At 44.1% G+C, this 20,935-nt stretch overlaps 1 protein-coding gene across 4 annotated transcripts in view; it reads left to right on the top strand.

Moving 5' to 3' along the window:
* RHBDL3 (rhomboid like 3) overlaps window positions 1–20,935 on the top strand; it is a 126,701-nt gene that overhangs the window by 100,964 nt on the left and 4,802 nt on the right. For all 4 annotated transcript variants that reach the window (XM_038372354.2, XM_038372355.2, XM_038372352.2 and 1 more), the window contains 2 exons: window positions 10,202–10,302; window positions 18,169–18,229. In XM_038372354.2, coding sequence (XP_038228282.1) covers window positions 10,202–10,302; window positions 18,169–18,229 — 162 coding nt within the window. The remainder of the gene's footprint in view (window positions 1–10,201; window positions 10,303–18,168; window positions 18,230–20,935) is intronic.

Genomic DNA, 20,935 nt, shown 5'->3' with positions numbered 1-20,935 from the left:
TCTTTCAGCAGCAAGGAAGCCTTGATTTTAGCTCTTCATTTTCCTTTGAGGTGCATGCATTTCTACTTGGCAGGGAAAGCCAGGCAGGTACTTACAAGAACGTAGCCCCCATTCTGAATTGCAAAATTTTCCATTTGTTTAAAAAAAATGTTTTAAACATTGAGCCAAATTCTGCCAACTATGCAGCCCGGGTGCCTTCAGTGAACCTCGGAGCTCCATTTGAGACTCAGCAGGCATGAACCTCACATGCCTGGAAACCAAAGAAAGCAAAACCTCAGAGGCTTTTAAAACCTGTTAAGCAAAACCTCAGAAGCTTGTGAAGGCTCTGACTGGAGCATAGACATGTGGCAGCCTTGGTTCAAATGTGCTTTAATCTGCTGAAAGACAGCAGCTGTGCCCAAAAGCCACCAGTGCTTCCTGCAGAGCTCTCATGCAGTACCTGCGCAGCCTGGTGAGCTCTGCTCCAGGGATGTCCAGAGATGCTTCTGAAATACTGGCAAGGTTCATGTCCAGGGCCTGTCCAACTCAGGACCTTTGTGGCATCGCTGATCACTGGCACGATCATGGCATCATGACATTGCATTTGCATCACTGTAGTGTTAATCCCTTGGGGATAAATCAGGTGGCCCGATACCTTTGCCATTCTAGGAGGAGGAGGCAGAGTTGCTCTCTTGTTCTGCCTTAAACTCTGGCTGGAATTTACAAGTTCAGAAGGAGAAGCAAAGTCAAAAGCCAAGATTTTTTCTCTGTCTGTCTGTCTGTATTTGACTGACATTTTCAGGAGTGACTAGGGAGTTTATATACCAGCCCCCGCTCTCTGAATTGTCAGACCTCTTTAAGGGTTCTCAGTTTGGGCACCCAAAAAGCTCATGCGTGTATCTCACATGGCGGTAACAGCTATGCAGTAAAATGCAGAGGCTGATCACATCTTTGTGTCCTCTGTGGCTTGGGTGGACTGGGACTCGGGATGGCCGATGAGCTGGCTGGGGCAGGGATCCTCTGACGGCAGGTGGGGCTCGGGGCTCCAGCAGGGGAGGGGAGAGGCATGGGGTGGGGTAGGGTAGGGTAGGAATGGACCCTCGGGTAGAAGGGGCAGGGCTGGACACTAGCCTCCCTGAACAGGGGGTTCATGTGCTGCCCATGGCTGTATGGACATACTCTAAGTCACTTAGGTGCTTTTGAAAACTTCACCCCATGTCTATTGAGCCATTGTGATCTGCAGAATCCGAGGCTGAAATGTGGCTTGTGGGAATCCAGCTGAAATCTGGGTCTACCCCACTTACTCTGCAAGACTGAAACATGGTTTGGCCACATTGGGTACTATTGTGTGGTAACCAGCTCCCACACCCTGCTGGCTTCTCAGAGCGTAGCTGAGATCCAAGGCTCAAAACTGTGTTGAACACTGTTTGGAAATATGCTTACAACTTGACACCTTAGCCGAAGGCTTGGCAGATGGGTCTACGTTTGACTAACTGCTACCCAAAAAATACACCGACTTAAAAAAACCAATTGCTTATAAATGCAAAGTGGAAAAACTAGGACCGTTTTTGAGAAAAGGCCTATGCCCGGCAGCACAAGCAAAGCAAGCCACCATTTAGGGTTTGTTGTTTCAAATCACATGCGAGCTCTGCAGGCTGACTCTGTCGCTTCCTTTGTTTGTGAAGTCATAGGTGGAATTTACTTGCCATCAGAGCCACCTCTAGTAGCGGGACTGGAAGAGAGCAAATCTGTGGCCTCAGCCTTTATCCTTGGTAGCTCTGGCCTGCTGTTGCTTGAGGACTGACAAATTGTAACCACAGCCAGGATTTGCAGGCTCACACACACTTCTTATGGACTGGGCACGTCTTTTAGTTTGTCTCTGCTACCATGCTCCTTATTTATGCTAAATGAATTCTCTGATTTTTCCCTTCATGCACATGCTTTTCCTTTAATTAACGGTGCTCTGTATGCTGTGGAAGGCAGTGCTGAAAGTAATCCCTTCTTATCTCAAGGTGAATACAACTTGGAAATTGTTAACATGAAGAATCACAGGCAGAAAACCAGCACACAATATCCCTTTGCGGTTAGATTTGTTTAGCCAATTATTTGACACATTTGATTTAAAACATGTTCCTGGTGCTTTGAACTGTGCTGGGAGAGTGAGTGAGAGAGAGCACAGATGAATGCTGCAGATCGAAGAAATAGAGAGATAATACAGCTTGTAAACAAATGGGGCAGCCCAAACATGCTCATCCCCTGCCCTTAACTGACTTTCATCAGGAGAGATAGCTCATTATTTCTAATCTAATTCTTTCCAGTTTGCTTGGCTCTGCTATTAGAATCTTTTGCTGTGCAGAGATAGTGAGACTGAAAGGGATGTTTCCAGCACAGCGCCCAGGGATTTAATTGTGTAAATACTATTCTCATTAATGGTTCCTCATTAGCTTCTCAGCCAGAGAACAACTCACTCAGCCAGGCTCCATAAGAGCCCAGGAACCTGGCTACGTTTCCCTGGGGAGGGGTGTCTTTCAGCTACCAGAATTAAGGGGGCGTCCGCTCCAGGATTAAGGATGCACTGAGATTTGCGGGTAAAGCAGGACTAAGCCCCTTTCTTTCTCACTTGGACTGAAATGAGTCTCTAGATTTAACACCCTAACTCTACAGGTGACAGCTACATTGAATATAATTAAATATTTACTAACGTGTTGCAGAGGAAAAGCCTGTTAACAATGTCTTCGGGCTTGTTGACATAGATCAGTATTATGCACCAGCAGGGTGTGAATTCTAAGGCACAGCAACGTGTTGCACCCTAACTGGCCTGCGTAGACCATGATGTGATACTCAGAGCTGTGAGGCACTTCCTGGGGGTACTCAGAGCTGTGAGACACCTTGCTACCACCTGTCCTTAGCATGAGAAACCCTTGTCTGTGCCTATTGGGAGTCAGCTCCACAACTCCACTGGCCACAGGCAACACACATGCTCTCCTCTAGGTCTATCCAGACCCCACTCTCTCTGCAGGTTAACAATAGGCACGCTCCAACCCCCGTGCATCTCCCTGGAGAATCCAGACCTTGCTCCACTGGACACTCACAACATTCACAGATTCGCTGCTCCCGAAGAAGCAGTACATCCCAGCCGACCACTTCCATCTCAGGTCACTGCTCTGTTTAACATGCAATGCTTAGATATGTTTATAGTGAAAACAAGGAAAAGTTTATTTAGCAGAGTATAGAGAGTCAAGTGATAGCTAGCAGAAGTATTGAAACAAATGGGTACCTATAAAATATAATCATAATACACATTCTAGAACCTAGACTTACTTAACTAGATACTTTCCTGTCTTACAGAGGGATGCTCACCCAAAGTCCTTCCAGTATTTTACAGTCAGGCTTGGCTGTGATCTTCCATTCATGAGACAAGTCGTGCTTGTCAGCTTGCCCCCACGGTGAAAGATCCCGGATGTCTGTTTACACCCCAGATATATCAGAACAATCCATTGTCCTTATTCGCAATCAGGACCTCCCCCTGCTCGTGGTTGTTTTCTGGGTTCTTCTTTCTGGTAGATTTCTGGCGGAATCTCTTAATCAGCATCTGGCTCAGTATGCAAATAGGTCTACACTGTGAAGCCTACAATACACATATGACCAGACAGGGAGATAAGTATCTGTTACCTCCTGCCTGAAAGGAGCCTGTCCGAGGCGTGTCACCTCGTGGTGACCTGCCTTACCTCCAAATCCTTAAAAACATAATTTTTAGTGCAGATAAATAACTTCTTAAATATTATCCATACATACATTTTGTGACAGGTTTCAGAGTAGCAGCCGTGTTAGTCTGTATTCGCAAAAAGAAAAGGAGTACTTGTGGCACCTTAGAGACTAACAAATTTATTAGAGCATAAGCTTCCGATGAAGTGAGCTGTAGCTCACAAAAGCTTATGCTCTAATAAATTTGTTAGTCTCTAAGGTGCCACAAGTACTCCTTTTCTTTTTACATTTTGTGTTGATTATGATGACCTGCAGGCTACTGGCTCTTGGTAGAGACCTCACATGCCACCCTTTGGCAAATTAGTATGCATATATACAACCCAGGGGATCCCTGTAAAACTCTGTGCACCCTGTGCCCTCTGGCATTTAGTACGAAGTGGTCCCTGAGTCACAGCTGGCGCACACGTAAGAGTTCCCTTTTGCTTATTAACATAGTGTTGTTTGAAAAAGGGCTATGTTAACCTGCACTAGAGAATTTCTAGTGTGCACCAGCAGAGTCTAAACAGGGCAGTTAGTGGGAGACATGTTGGTGTGCATTAGAATTCACACCCCACTGCTGCACACTACTGGATTGTATAGACAAGCCCTGTGAGAGATTTGGTCCTGACAGACACAGCTTTGTGTTTGGCTCTTGACCAGCCGTGTCCCAGCAAACTTCCCAGGCACACACTTTGCCAGCATTGCAGTGATAAGATGCGTATAGTAACACAACATCCATTGTTTTCCCCCAATTGGGCAGAACCTGCTTTGTCTCTGCCAAGAAAAGCCATCTGAGCCACTCAGGTCCATCAGCTCCTTCCAGTACCACCACTGCCTCTCTAGCCTTTGCTCCCTTCCCTTGGTCCCTGGCTACAGCCCTAAACAACAGTTCATCCCATTTGCCTCTAGGGGACTCCCACCTAAGCCCCAGCGCAACGTTCCTCCAGCTTCCCTTGCAACTCGTTCACTCCTTAGCACCCAAGACCCAGTCCAAATGATGTCCCAAGCTCTGTTGGAGCGTGGCCCCTTTTGGCAAACTCCAGTCGATTTGTAAGAGGGAGCAACTTTCCCTAGAGTGGAGCTGCAAGCCCTGGATTTCTGACAGCTAGGACTGCAAGTCTCCCACTTTGCCTCTTCCCCCACCCCCCCCATGCTCTGTGAATAGCAAGGGGACTGGCTAAGTGCAATTTTAGGGCCCCAGAGCTCTCTGTGTGCGTTTATGTACAGATATGGGTGCGTCTGCATATATACCTATAACTATAGATGGTAAAAAGGTCGGCCATATGAAGCTACCATAGTGAAGAACATGGTATAAAAAACTAGAAAGACAGAAATGCATCACTCCCAATTCAGGGCAAAATCATGGCTTGCTCTGTGCACCCATGCAGGGGAGTAAAGGGACATAAGGATCCCCTTTTACATAGCCAGCACATGGCAGTGATCCACAGTGCAAGTGGGAGAGCTGTTGCTGTGAGAACAGAGGGGCAGGCAGGGATTGGATTCAGCAGAAGCTGGACTCTGCCTGCCCCACCCCCAGTGAGCCAGCTAGTGCAGCCAAGCTGGCATGGGGGAGAAGACATCTGCTACTGGTTTATGCATTGTTGGGTTCTGATTTAAGGACAATCAGCATGCTTAGGAACAGTCTTAGCTCAAGTTAAAGCCGGTGGGGAAGTTTGGGGTTGAACTCAAGCTGCTAACCCATGTTAAAAGCGGAGTTGCTGTGTCTTTGCTACTATGTTAACCTGAGTTGGCGCACCTTTTATTTTTTGCAGTGAAGACATACAGTTCATACTCTGGCCCAGGGGCACTGCAATGATGCCTTCTGCTAAACTGTTTAGTTTATTATTCTCTCATCCTTCCAACCCAGCCCACTCCATTTGTCTGCTTCATCCACCAGTTGTGTCCCATCGGGGGTGGGGGTTTAGTTAACATTTTCAAAGGTGCCTGAGATACTTAGGGGCCCAAGTCTTTTGAAAATGAGATTTAGGTTCCTATGTCACTTAGGTACTTTTTAAAATATTACCCTGTCTATGTTGTTTGAATAGTGCAATGGAGCCTTGACACTTGATTAAGCCACAGTCAAGCTCTATATTAGCAGAGTAATTAGCAAAGTGATAAAAGTCCATTTGAAATGTTTTGTCCTCCTTAGGACTCTGCTGCTTTCTGCCGTTGTGTGGTTTTTCCCTCTTCCTTGCTAATCAGGAATAATCTCTCGTATCCTTGCCTCGTGATGCTGGCTTAGGCTTTGTCTGCCTTGTCTCTCCATCTCTTCAATTACTTTCTAAAATTCACAGTGAAAGGAGCTTTGTAACCTGACCCAGCCTGCCTCTAATTGAGATGAATAGAAGAAACCATGTCTTCTTTCGGATACATCATTATTATTGTACCAGCACAATTTGCTCTCTGAAATGTCTAGCTTACAGACAACTTTTATTGGCCATCCTGACAGGGAGAAGATGACCTGGAGTCCTTGTTTTCTGACTGAGCCTGTCTCTGCTAGTGCAGTGGGAATCTAACCGGGGAGTGTGCTAAGATGGGAAGCAGATGGGCTGTTCTGTTGCCTACTAGTATCCCAACCCATCTGGCTCTAGATGCTTTATTTTTCTTTCAGTGTTGTAAAATCCCCTTGTGGTGTTTGCATCCAGGGCTGGCCATGAACCCAAGCAAAGTAAGCTGTGGCATAGTGTTTTTCATCCCACATGAGCTGTACAGCTCACGTAGAGTCATAGATTCATAGATGTTAAGGCCAGAAGGGAACCATTTAATTTGACTTCTTGCATGACTAGCATGACGTGATCTTAGGCTAAAGGATTTCACTCAGTGTTCCTGCATCAAGCCCATAACTTCTATTTGAGTGAGGGCACCTTCAGAAAGACATTGCATCTGGATTTCAAAACTCCAGTTGACATGCTGGCTCTATCGCCGACTTCTACAATGGCACCAGAAAGGGACTTGCTTGTAGGACCCTTCTGGTAATGCATGGCTCGATTTCCCCTCTTCAGAACAGTGTGGAGTCCTGTAAACTATAAGGCCAGCCCTGTTGGCATCAAATAGTGATCTGAAGCAACAACTTTAGTCATTTCAACTCATCCCAGGTGCAGCACCTGGGGCTTAAGGGTGCACTTTGCAGGTTTTCTGCTGGCCCTTGGCACAGGAGAATTGGATTCCGAATGCAGTTATCCCACTGCTGTTTTCCCTTGATCCGTCAGTGCTTGAGCGAGTTCCGAGAGAGGATGTAAGTGTCTATCTGGGTCCAAGAAAACAAGTGCATAGAAGATGAGCGCGACATAGGAAAGCTTGAGCGAGCAGCATGGTAGAGTGAACTGTAGCACTGAAGATGTTGCATTGTGGTCTGTCAGAGCACAGAAGTGTTGAATGCCAAACCCAAGTCGCATTGGTCCTGATTCTGTGAGGTGCGGAGCGCCACCCGCGTTTCACCTAAGGGGTGTTGAGGGCCCTCAGCACTTGCTAGGGTTTGGCCTGAGTTCTCTTCACCTTCGTTTCCATCTTGGCGGAATGGGAGGGATGCTTACCTCCCTCGCTCCAGCATGGAGGATTAGCTAGGGGATGCTGGTGAAGTGCACTGTCCTAGGCATGACCACCCCCTCAGGCCTTGGCTCTCTGTCAGCTTTCGAAGTGCTGCAGTCACACTTGGCTTAACTGGCACTTAGTATCTCATTTTACTTATGAAGCAAGGAACTCTGTAGATTTCCAGTTATTTCATCTTAATGGGAAAATCAAACCGTGCTGCTCTAATTTTCCTTTCAAAATGACATTGATGATAACAGCTAGAGTAAGCAAGGTTAATGTGCAGTACAGGCTGCGTGCTGCCAGAACCGCTGCACAGCTGAATAACCCATGCAGCCAGAGTCACCAGGGAAGCGCTGGGCCCCGCTTTCATGAAAGAGAGAACAAAGTCGTTAACGGAAGAGAGTTTAACTACCAGGCAGCCAGCCACTGCTGTTCTCCAGGACGTCCAGCATAGGGAGCTAGAACCTAATTCCCGAGAGTATTATTGGAAAGCTCAGCATCACTGGCCCTCTGAAGATGTCAGACAAACTCTGAGTGAAGCTTGGTATGAACCAGCTGGTTTCCTGGCAGACTTGTCAGCTGGTTTATCCCAGCACTGAGCCCAGATCTGCTCGAGAGGTGTGAGAACCTGGGGCTGGCTTTGGAGGAAGACACCAAAACACAAGTTTTGCATGGTTTGTATTATTATTCAATATGTCTATTTTGGTAGCGCTCAAAGGCCCCCGTCGGGATGGGACCCTGCTGTGCTAGTCACTGTACAAGCACAGAAAAGAGACAATCCTGGCTCTGAAGAGTTTACAGTCTATAGAACAACGTGAACGATTTCCATGGGATGCTCTCCAAAGTCCCAACCGCCCACCCGCACATTAATGATGCAAGCTTCCCAACACTCTGTGTTGTAGGGTGGCGTATAAACCCATTTCACAGGCTGGGCAAACTGAGACACGGGGATATCAATGGTCAGATTGTGGCTTCTGTTGCATGAATGTGTGAGAGAGGACAGAGAGCCCTTCTCCTTTCAGCACCTGGTGCTTGGTGCCCAGAGTGCAAGATGTGGGGGAGTCAGGGCCACCAGCAAAACTAGATAGCCCAGGACCCCAGTGACTGGAAGAACCACAGCCTGCTCCAGAGTGACTTGCCCAGGCTCACACAAGAAGTGAGTTGTAGAGTTGAGAACAGAACCCATATCTCTCTTAACCACAGGAAGATCCTTCCTCCCCAGCAGCCCTTCAGCTGATTTGAGAAACTAACTCTGGAGCTCTGGTTCTCTTCCCCACGCTGGGAGGGCAGAGAGGTCTAGTGGCCAGGGCACTGGACTGAGACTCAGGGGGTTCAATTCCTGGCTCTGCCACTGACATTATGTAAGTTACTTCAGCTCTCTGGCCTCTGTTTCCCCTCCCCCCCCAGTTTGTGGGTCTCATCTGTTTAGATTGTGAGTTTTCTGAGGCAGCAACTGTCTCTTACTATCTGCGTGTGTGCGTGCAGTGCCTAGAGCAATGGGGCCCCAACCTCAGCTGTGGTCTTTTGATGCCATTGTGATACTAGCAATGAATGAGAACTGGATCAGATGCACAGATATTCTGAGCCCTGCAGGATGCCCAGTGGTCAAGAGGGAAAGGCCCTAAACCTGCTGAAGAAAACTCTTTCCATGTTGGAAAATGAAGAGTCAATAAAAATGAGAAAGTGACTTGACTGTGCCCTGCTTTAGTTGGGCCTTTCTCCTCCTGGCCCTGCCTGGATAGGCCATCAACAGGTTACACACGTTTGGAGCAGGAGGTGTTGATCATTTGATCGTTCTGTGATTTCCACTGAGTGAAACTTGCATTAAGAGTAGTTAGCATTTCTCTTCTGTAGATCTGCAGGCATTTTACAAGATGGGCAAGCATCATCAACCCCATTTTATACAGCGGAAATTGACATGGGGGATCACTGGCAGATCCAGGAATAAAAACCCTCTTGACCGCCAATCCAGTGCCCCAGCCACTGCATCTTGCTGCCTTCTTGAAACAGTTTCCTCTACAACTGATTCATCCTTTTGTCATCTCCTGGATTTAAACTCTTGTGCACCATTCTGAGCCTCCACTCGTCACCATCTGAGTTACTGTTAGCCTTCCCTGCTTTTGCATCTTCCTAAGTAATAAACTGCACTTGTTCACCCTTAAATCAGAACCCAGTGATCAGTCACAAGTCTCCAGTTTCTCCTCATTGTGCAAATGTTTATCTTGTCAGGACTAAAATCACTTTCATTTTATCCTCTGGGGGACACACTTATCTCTTCGATGGTTCTTCACTGTTTTCACCTAAGCTGTGGTTCCTTTTGCTGCACAGATTTTAAGATGCTGTTAAGAGCTGGGTGAAACCTGGTTATAGGTTTGAGATTGACAGCTGTGTCATCCTTCAGTTGACATAACTGTCAGCATAAGCCCCCCTATGACAAAAGGAGTGTGTAAACCCACCCAGGAACTTTTGCCGAGGGGTGTGTATGTGTGTGTTGTGAGAGAGAGAGAGAAGGCAGAACACAAAGCAACTGAGAACCAAAAAGAGAGACCGAGAGAGAGAGAGAGAGAGCAAAACAGAGCAGCTGCAAGCACGGTGGCTGACCCTGATCAAATATATTTGATTGTAGTTTTAAAGTCGATGTAAAAGAATGTGTGTCACTTTCCTGGCAGTGCTACTGGGCTTAGTCAGGTTCTCTAGTCAATTTATTCCCCTCCCCCAGTATTGCTGACTGCAGCCCCTAATTAGGATGACCAAATGTTCCTTTTTTAAAGGGACAGTCCCGTTTTTTGGGACTTTTTCTTGTATAGGTGTCCATTGCCCTCCATCCCCTGTCCTGTTTTTTCACAATTGCTATCTGGTCACCCTACCCCTAATGCATAAAAGAGGGTGCAGGTGGAGAGTTCTCCTATCAATGGGAGATTGTAATTAGCCGTTTTCTTCTTCCAAGGTTCCCTGGTGGTATCAGTAGCTGACATGACTGCGCCAGTGGTGGGTTCCTCTGGAGGGGTTTATGCACTCATTTCTGCTCATCTGGCCAACATAGTAATGGTAAGTACCAGAACGATTGTCAAGCCTATTTGAAAGGGGATGAATTCTGGGAGACTAGATGGCTCTGGGAGATTGGCAGTGGGGCCTGGAATGGCTAAATCTGCAGTCTGAATCAAGCCTGGGTCAATAGTGACAAATATGGTCACAATCCGATTTCTTGGCAGCCTGCCAAGGATGTGAATGGGCCATAAAGAATGAATTGCCCTCTTGCCCCTAGAGGTGGTCCCTCTGCCCCAGGGTTGAGGTACATTGGTTGGAGGGGACTCTGTATGTGGGCAGCTCTCAGTGCTCCCGTCCATGCACTTCTTCTGTGCATAGAGGACTTCAGTTTCCAGAGCTGTCAATCTGCCACCTTCAAACTTGTTGAATTTTTGTGTGTTTATTCACCCTGTCCAGATCTGGATCCGCCCTATTTTCTGTTTTCCAAACTCTCCCCTTCTCTTTGGATTTCCATGCCCCTTATCACAGGGCATCTACACAAAGTCAGGATCCTAAATGCAGGTGCAAATGTTGAATGTAAATAAACTTCACTGGCTATGCAGTAAAACTTATCTGAAATGATCACCAAAGAGAATCAGGAAAAATCAAGCAGCTGGAAGAAATGGTTTTTCACTAATGCGGGCTGCATAACAGAGTTATGTGGCTTGCTTTATAGAGAGAAGGCTCATTTCAGCATGCACAGACCCTCATGCCCTTTGGACTTCTACAGTGCATATAGGCTGGAAGGATGGCCCAGTGGTTGGGACACTAGCTTGGGATTCCTGAGTTCAATTCTCTGGTCTGCCGTGGGTTTCCTTTGTCACCTCAGTTTCTGTGTGCCTGACTTCCTGATCTGTAATATGTGGATAGCAGCACTGCCCTACCTCATGGGGGTGTTGGCATCATAAGAACATTAAAGGTTGTAAGGTGCTCAGATGCTATGGTTATATGGGGCCATATAAGTGCCTTGGACAGATATAGGGCCCAGGTATGTGACTCCTAGTTTCATATACAGGATATACTTTCCCAGCTCTACCTGTGTAAAAACTGGCCCCATGTGGCACGACAGTTCAGCTCTGTGCTTTCATCTCCACTCTTCTTCTTTTCTCCTTGAGCATTTTTATTGTGTAGCAGCCAGTTAAACAATGTCCTCTCACAAGGTCCAACACCCAAACATGAATTTCCAAGATGGGTAATTCACGTTAACTAAATGCCTGAAATAGACCATTTGCAACTGAGGGTGGAGGTTGTATTTTCTCAGAGGCATAGCTTTATTGATGTCTTGGTACCTACAAACATTTGTGCAGAAATTACACTTCAATGAGATTGACATTTTGTCTTTCTCTTTCTGCTCCTGTCCTTACCCCCAATCACTGGGCATCAGTCTAAGAATTAAGGGTCCAGTCCTGCAAGGTTCTGAGCACATTGAGCTCCCAATGATTTCTATGGGAGCACTGAGGCTGCTCAGCATCCCAGAAGAGATGCTTCATGTAGGGCCCTGAAAATCTTAGGACATTCCCTGATGCATGTGGCCATTTGCTCATACACACTGGCACTTACACCCGCAGTTGCACTTATGGCTGAGACGGATGGCAGTTTCCATGTGTAAATACTGAGATTTGTACCTTTAAGAATTTGGCCCTAAACGTATCATCATAATTCTGTTGCCCTCTATGGCTTTGCAGTTGCATGACTACAATGAGCAGAAAACTCAGATTCTTATGTGCCACAAACACAGCATCCCATTCCCCTTGAGCTACAGGAGAATCTCTGTTAGCTGAAGATGATTTATGACACGCTATTGAGCACTTCTGCTTCTATCCAGTAGAGGGCAGCATGCACACACACCCATCCACCCACCAGTGAGTTCATTCATTTTTAGTGCATTGTTCAGGTTTCTTAAAGTGTTGCATCATTTGACCTTTCAGTTCTCTCCTATTTAGTGATTGCCACAGTAGCACAAGTCACTTTGCAAAATGATCAATAGTATACCAAGAAATGACTGAACTGACTTTTATGAACCTTTCCTGCCTACCTGTTACTGGTGCTTTTTTCTTTCTTTCTCCCTTGCTCGCTTAATATTCCTGTGAGAATGTCTTACATAATGAAAAAGACATTTCGCATTTGCCACTCCATCGTGTCTGTTGACAATACTTGCCCTTTTGCATGGGTGGTTTGGAGGGGGAAGGGAAAGTATCTCATCTGAATCTTCCATTTCCCTTGTGCCTCCTGGTAACTGAAGGAAATTTAAAATATCCCTGCTTGTAAAAAAATAAATAAATAAATACAATTCCTGAAAATAAATAAAATAACCAACAGGAGCAAGCAATAAAACATTTCACCCTAAGGAAAATAATAAGGGAAAAAAAGCCAACAAAGCTGTATAGAAATGAAGAGTAAAGGAGGAAACAGTATTAATCAGCATGAGCTCAGAGCCATCTGACTGTTAGCTGTCTCTGTGGAGAGAAAAAATGAGTTACTTTATTTTGCACAGATTGCATTCTTGCAGCTGCCGAAGTGATTTAAACCAAGATCCCACATCAGACTTTATATATTGTAAAATATTATTTCAATACATTGCAAAGCCACTGGCTACATCAGAAGCTGGACCAGGGACCCCATTAATATTTGTTTCTTTGGTGTGTAGATTAGTTTGTTTTTAGTTTGGCTTTAGGGAGCTGTTCTGGAACCTCTTAATGCTTTGATATCTCACACTACCTTACACAGGCACGATTCCTTTGGAAAGAATCTAACTGAGATCAGGTGCTTAATAATAATACTGCTTTGCATTTCTAGATACGTCAGGTGACGAGGTATATAAGAACCTAAATAGAATAGGGCTCTACAGCATCTTCCTTGTGAGGATTTCCACACTCTTTAGAAACACAAGTAAATTAAGCCTGCTTCATAGCACTCCAGTGAATTGGCTAAGTATTATCATCCTCACTTTACAGATTTGGGAATGGATGACAGAGACTTTCCCAAGGAACCTGTGGTGGTCCATGTGTCTTAACATTCTGCAAGTGTCTAAGTGTGGTCCAAGATGCATAATATTCTTCACAGTGTGAACCCATATCGAACAGCAGGCAGGCAGGCTTTGGCAGTCTTATTACAGTGCTGGAATTTTCTTGGTAGAGCAAAATCTACAAACATTTTTGTACATTTTCTTTCTTTTGGAAATCACGTGCTCATAGGACTTAACTGTACTAGGAGATTACAGTGTATTAACCCTACAAGTTACCCCAATTAGCTGACACAATGTTAAACATGACAGTCCATGTCTATGCTGAGTAAATCATCTTCGTTAACGTGTTCTAATGCAACATAGTTTCCCAGTGTAAACAAGCCCATAGTTGGTGTATCTTTCATCCCTGAAACCCTGAGTGTTTCCTACTAAATATAATGCTATTTTTATAATTAGGTTCGGAATATTTTTATTCTTATGGGTTTCAACTATATTAATGTTTATTTCCTAGGATTTTTTCATTTTATGTTTTTATTACTAACCCTAAATTTTGGCACTAGCTGGAAGTTAAAACAAAACTTTATACTAATTTATTTAAAACCTAATTACTTTAGAAGTTGAGGTTCATAAGATTCAGAAATAGAACAGTAATATTATCAGGCAATCCTATTTTAGAATAGCTCCCATTAGTTGATTTGCTAGATAGAACTGACAGCATTAGCTGTCTGTAAGTGCAACATAAATGTATTAAATTTCTCCATTCTGTAACTTTTTATTATTAATGTGAGAAGATATTTCAGTCTTTTTGGATGGAGTGAGAAAATGTCAGTTATAGACACTGGCTGATTTAAAATCTAATCCTTCCAAGCCTATATATAAGTATCAAACCAGACTGTTGACCTATAAAGATGTAAACTGGGATGAGATATGACCCCTTTATGAATGCTGACCTACTTGTGGGCTCCTAGAAATTTACATAGCAATCTGGCTTGAACTGAAGTAAATTGGGAGACTTGCCGCTCAGTCCAACGGCAGAGACATCTGTTGCTTACAGTTTAACACATCAACAACCAAAGACACAACCCCTGTTTTGGACAGAAGTATTTCATGTAGAGATGAGCCAAAACCAAACTCTCAGATCCAAACAGCCTCAAACTCTGGAGAAATTTGCAGAAGTCTGAACTTTGGGTCTGAACCATTGAAATCAATTGGAGTCTTTCCATTGATTTTAATAGGGTTTGGAACAAGCCCTTTGCGATTGGCCCCATCTCTGTAGTGGACTGATCCCAAGTGTTCAGGACTGGAGGTTGGAAGTCCACTTCCAAACTGTCCAGCTAGGGCGAGTGTCAGTTTCATGCCTCCCCTCCCTAACCTGTCCTTTTACATTTTGCCTTCCATGCATATGGATGTAGATCAGGACAGACCAGTGGGAGACCTGTACACCAAGGAAAATGCTCTTTGTGTGTTTGTCTTATTGGCCTGTTCTATATAGATTGTTAACTAGACAATCTTTTCACTGAATTCGGTGCATGCCTAATTATATCGCCAACTCTTCTGCTTTCTGTAAGCTCTTGTACAGTTTCTTCTGTAGGTTAAATCCAAATCCGTAAAGAAAGGGAGCAGATGCAGGCCGAGATCCTGCAAAGAATTACTCGAGTGCTGAATTTTGTGCACTCTGAGTAGTCCCTTTGAAAGCAAAAGTCTTCTCAGGTCGATAGGAGCTGTCCATTGATCTTAAAGGGCTTTGGATAAGGACTATGTTATATACAGTTCAGCATGTGCTTCAGTCTTTTCAGGATCAAGGCATTAGATTCTTCTAAGCTTGATGCTTTGGCTTCTTCCTTTATTAGAATACATCTTCTCCAGGTGGGTGAGCGTACACATAGATTTCCACACAGATTAGTACAGATATAAATTGAGTGCAATGCAGATCAGATCTAATAGCTGGCTCACAACAGATGTGGTATTATACCAAAGGTCCTTATTGCAAAGATTACTGAATGTGGTTGTAAGCTGTTTTCCAAGATTGCTGTGAAAGGCTGGTCACATGGAAGAGGTCTCTCAAGGAAATAGTGGGATGCCTGAAATTCTTTGGGATGGAAATCAATGAACTAGTGACAGAAAAGTGGAAATCATGGTGAGAAGGTGAGTCAGTGGCTTTAGATTTTTCATGCCAGTTTGAAATGGGGTGAAACGCTTGAATTGCTACTGTCAGCTATGATGAGCTCAACCATGTGCCAGAGTTCCACATCAAGTGGTCTGGATCGCTCCTTGGCCCAGACACCAATGGTTCAAATCGCATCAGGAAAAAAGGCAGAGTCTATACACATAACATAAAGCTGAGTCAAAAGGTCCTTGATCCTCAGGGCTTTCATCTCAACCTCAAGGGAGTCAGTAGTTTCTCAGAGGCAGGCTGGTGTGTCCTGGCTGAGAGCCATTGCTCCTCAGAAATCCCAAGCTTTTCTGTCCCTTCTTTTTCTTCTTCCTCCCTCTTTACAGTTGGGTTTGCCCTCATTAGGCACCACAGCGGGGGGGGGGGGGTGTTGCTCCATAATTGGCATTTCTCACAGCTGAACTAGGGCATGGCTAGTTTGTCTGTCACAGGGTTCTTAACCCTTTCCTGCCTTTGTTTTTGTGGGAGAGGTTGCAGACCCCATCACAACTACCAATGATTAGATTTCAGTTAAGATATCAAATGTGATCTACAATGTATGCTCTTCCATACTGCTAGCCAAGAGTAGTGAGCTCTTTGGGGCAGGGATCATCTTTTATTGTGTGCATGTACATTGCCTAGAAAAATGGAGTCCCTATCTGGCTGAGGCCTCTAGGCACTATTATAATATGATACTTAGATTCTAAGCTCCTTGGGGCAGGTGCTATCTTTTGTTCTGTGGTTGTGCAGTGCCTAGCACAATGGGGTATGAGTCCATGACTAGGCTCTTAGGCATGTCAGTAATACAAATACATAATAATAATTAATAATAAATACTAACCATAGACATCTGGCTCCAGAAGGAGCATTTCCAAACCTCCTTGGCTGGAATGAGGGGTTTGCTTCAGCACAGGGCTTTTTTGACAAAGAGTAGTAGTAAAGGGAGAGAGGAATAGGGAGACTATTGTGGGAGGGAAACTCTCCTCCTCTAATGCAAGCTTTAAAGATAATACTTGTGTTCTAAAGTTAGTTGCTTCTTCTCCCTGGTTTCAGAATTAATTTTAACCAAACTAAGCACCTCCTGTGGCTGGCAAAATTTAGTAAAAGTTTACTAAATATTCAATAATTTGAGAAACATTTTGCTTTATTTAAGAAAAATAATTAGTTTTGTTAGTTTTCATTATGCCAATTAGTTGCCTCCAAGATGCATTTGCTTCAATGGCCTATCTAATGTAAATATACTTTTATGGTATTTCTAAGGCACTTATTACTTGGTATCTAAGTGTTTGCACTGAAAGAGGACAAGAGAAACGATTAAACTCCCATGTATTTGTTTGTGGGCCATAACCTAAATGATCTATGTATTTAATACAGCTGGCCGGGAAATGGATATTTTTTCCCTCTAGAAAGTTTTGACTTTTCATCAGAAAAACAACCACTAAAAAGCTTTTCACTGTAAAGTATTCTGTTTTCAGGATTTTGGTTTTTTGATTAAAAGTCAGTTTTCCATAGCAAGCAGACATCTTCTGCAAAAAATGAATCAAAAACCCAATTTTCTGTTGAAAAACAGTTTAGATTGAACATTTTCAACCAGCCCTAATATGTAAGCCCTGAATATTCTGTCTAACCTTTTCCCTCCAGACCTGAGTTCATCCTTTAAAACTTGAGCACTGCAAACACTGCTGCAAGCTTCCATGAGGCAGATGATATCAGTGTTGGTTTATTGATCCTCTGATGTGATTTAGCTCAAGGGTGCAAGGTCATTCAGATTTCCTGTTTGCAAGAAGTAAAGGGATGCTGCTGTCTCCATGTTCCTTCCTATACTGTTTGGATCAAAAGGAGATGATAGGGGAAGAAAATATATTACTCTAAAGAGGGAGGAATATCTTGGTATCTCATTGTTTTCAATACTTGTTAATGCCTCTCTCATTACCCAAGAACATTCTTCTCCCTTAGTTCAGCTGGAGGAAGCAAGTGTGTATCCTGTTCTTTCATTCAGAACCCAACCACTTAAAGCGTTGATGAGATGATAAAAGAGTTAATTAATTATATTCTCTGTGCCCCCTCAATCCCCCACTACAAACGCTTCTCTGTTTGCTAGGCTTCCAAGCTTTGAGGTCACACCCACAAAAATAGACCTGCAGCTTGTTTTTTTCCAAACTTACCATTTTATTGAGTCCTCACTCTGTGTGCAACCATGTCCCTGCCCACAGACACACCGTGGATTGCACTACTGTACATTTCTAATTCAAATTGCTCCTTCTTATCATTTCTATGTAACATAATCTAAAACTTCTGGGATAACCTGACCTTGCCTCCCCATGCGTTTCTCTCACACTCAGTATGAACTGTAAACATCCATAAGGAGCAAAAAAGCGTGACAAAAGAAATAGAAGTTTAAAGCCCATGTGTAGCTGAGGGATTAAACAGGGATTCCCAGTTCTGTGGATTTACTATGCTTTCACATCTTCGTCTTCTGACTAGTAATGTGCAGAGTAAAGAGGCAGAAGGATTCAACTGATTTATGAGAGCTGCCTAATCCTTAATTTGATGTGTGTCTGCTTTTGGCATGGTGAGTTGAGAACCCTGGGGAGCGTGGCAAGGGCAGCACCAATTGGAGCAGAGCTTTCCATTATATGTGTGTGTGGTGAGATCAAGTTCCTTGATGTTCAGCAAGTATCTAGATCCGTCTTCAGATTCCCACGGTATAAAAAGATACATGCATACATGGTACCCAGCATAATTTTGTTTTTGTTGTGTCCTTTTTCAGAACTGGTCTGGAATGAAGTGCCAATTCAAACTGCTGCGCATGGCTCTTGCCTTGATCTGTAGTAAGTATTGTAATACTTTTGGTGCTCACATAATCCAGTTTTGTTTACCTTTGCCATTACTGGTTATGCTAACCCAAGGCGGTAATTTGGCTCTATCTCTGGGAACCAGCAACTGAAATTCACAGTAGCAGAAACCCAATCACTCTGGAATGCAGAACCTGGATCCAAATGTTAAATGGGAGCATTTGAAAATGTATGGTTCATTGTTTAGCAGTGTCTGGCGTATGGACATTCATGAAGATCTGGGGTCTTGCTGCTTCTCTTTAAACACTCCAATGGGCAATGCTTTAATAATAATAATGCCCAGCACTTCTATGGCACTCTCAGTCTAAGGATCTCCAAAATATTTGGCAGGCACCAATGAAGTAAGCTGCTCCAGACCCCTGTGGCAAGGAAGTATTATCCCTGCTTTCCAGAAGGGGAAGGTGATGCACATAGAGATAGAGACCAAGGACAAAATTGTGCAAAACCTGATGTTGCATTTTCAAAAGTAATGTAGGAACTTAGGACCCCAAGTCCCATTGAGTGTCGATGAGACTCACTTAGGCTTCAAAGGGCCAGTTTTTCAATGGTATTTAGGTCCCTAAAGATGCAGACAGGTGCCTAGTGGGATTTTTAAAAACACCTGAGCAGGCAGGAGTTAGGTGCCTCACCTAATTAGATGCTTTTGAAAATCCCACTAGGTGTCTGTCTGCATTGTTGGGCCCCAGTTACTTGCCAAGGTTACACTGCAAGTCCGTGCCAGAGGTGGAAATAAAACACTGCTGACTCTGAGGCTGCAGCTTTAAGCACTAGACCATCTTTCTCATGTTAATTTGAATGCTTGAATGGGTAAGTTATCCAGCTGCTTGGATAGCTAATTAGTGGGGACTAGCAATTCTGAATAGCCTACTACAGGCAGTCTGTCAAACTAGTGGTTATTATAATATATGTATGATTATAAAGGTTTATTCAGCGCCTATCACCTGAGTGCCCATATAAAAGGCTATAGACTAATTCTGCCCTCAGTGACTCCTACCGGTCAAAAGACAAAAGCCACTCAGCTTCATAAAAAAAGCAAAAGGAGCTGGGAGGGGTAGAGGGCCCAAGAAAAGCTAAAACTGCTGGCAGCATCGGACACTGAGCTCTACCAGAAGCCAAGGCCAGGCTCTGCTAGAATAACAAAGGAAACAAGTTCTTCAGCTCCACCAAGAACCACCTGCACCAGCCCCCTCAGGGTCAGCCATGGGACCGACTCAGGAGTGCCCCAGCTGGTCACAGCTGCCACAAAGGGCATGGCAAGAGGTAATGTCAACTAAGAATGAAAGGCTGCATCTCTCCTCTTTTTGTCTGGCTATGCAAAAGCGAACTCCCCCAATGCTGGTGCGCAAGGGATGGGCTCATCTGGAGAAGAAAAGAGGATAAAATGGATTTCCAACATTCTGTCCATGGCAAAATATTTTTCCATTGATGTGGGGCTTTTGTAATGTCCAAGTTATACCCTGTTTCTCTAGGTCAGTGGTTCTCAACCAAGGTTACACGTATCCCTTGGGGTTCGCAGAGGTCTTCCAGGGGGTACAGCAACTCATCTAGAGATTTGCCTAGTTTTCCAACAGGCTAGGGAAGTCAGTACAAACTAAAATTTCATACAGACAGCGACTTGTTTATACTGCTCTATATACTATACACTGAAATGTAAGTAAAATATTTATATTCGAATCAATTTATTTTATAATGATATGGTAAAATGAGAAAGGTAGCAATTTTTCAGTAATAGTGTGCTGAGACACATTTGTACTTTTACGTCTGACTTTGTAAGCAAGTCGTTTTTAAGAGAGCTGAAACTTGGGGTATACAAGACAAATCAGACTCCTGCAGGGGGTACAGCAGTCTGGAAAGGTTGAGAACCACTGCTATAGGTCACTTGTCTGAATCAGGCACAGGTCTGTAGTGACTAAAACCAGCTCTCAGTAATCTATGCGAGGTGAACTGGTGGACATAGTCCAGTTGCCAGAGGATAACACAACTACAGTCAGTTTGTTTGCTGGTAATTTCATCAGAGAAGCCAGGAACTGAGTCAAGGTAGAACAAATCTCTCACCCCTAGAGGTGACCCTTCCAGCGCTGTGTTCAGGCACATGGGCCAGGAGGTGCAGAGAAGCTTGTGTTGCTGTTGCTGACTATGCTGTGCTTGTTCTGGGCATTCAGTTTTCAGAGCCAGTTATCTCTGTAGCGCTACATTACACTTTTTAAATGGAAATGTAAAAATCTCAGAGTCCTAGAAATAAATTTGGAAGCCTAAGAATGCCTCTCGCACAACCTCCAATTGAGATTTTTCTCTGTAACTTTAGTCCTAATTCAAGAAGAAATTCTGACTTAACATTTATAATTCATTTGTGATTCCAGCCATCTGCATTGCCTTAGGCATTGAGTGCGAATTGAAGGTGCTTGGGCCTATACAGGATCAAGCCCTTATGTTGTAGGTTACTTTACCTTCAGGATGTGGCTACCTTGTGGGCATTACCCCAGGAGCAAACATTTGAAATCCAGGTATGGAGCCAATACTTATAACTTAAAATACAAAAATGATACATGCATACAGAGAGCATAATCATAACCAGCAAATCATAACCTTTTCATAGACATTTCACTTGATAACTTTTGTACCAGATTTGCTGCAAATATTTAACAGTGGTTGCAACAATGATCTATGTGGTCATATTTTAAT

Source organism: Dermochelys coriacea, chromosome 14 (assembly GCF_009764565.3).
Source record: "Dermochelys coriacea isolate rDerCor1 chromosome 14, rDerCor1.pri.v4, whole genome shotgun sequence".
Lineage (NCBI taxonomy): Eukaryota > Metazoa > Chordata > Testudines > Dermochelyidae > Dermochelys > Dermochelys coriacea.
The sequence above is the reverse complement of the archived record's forward strand: the minus strand, read 5'-3'. Positions and strand labels throughout refer to the sequence as shown.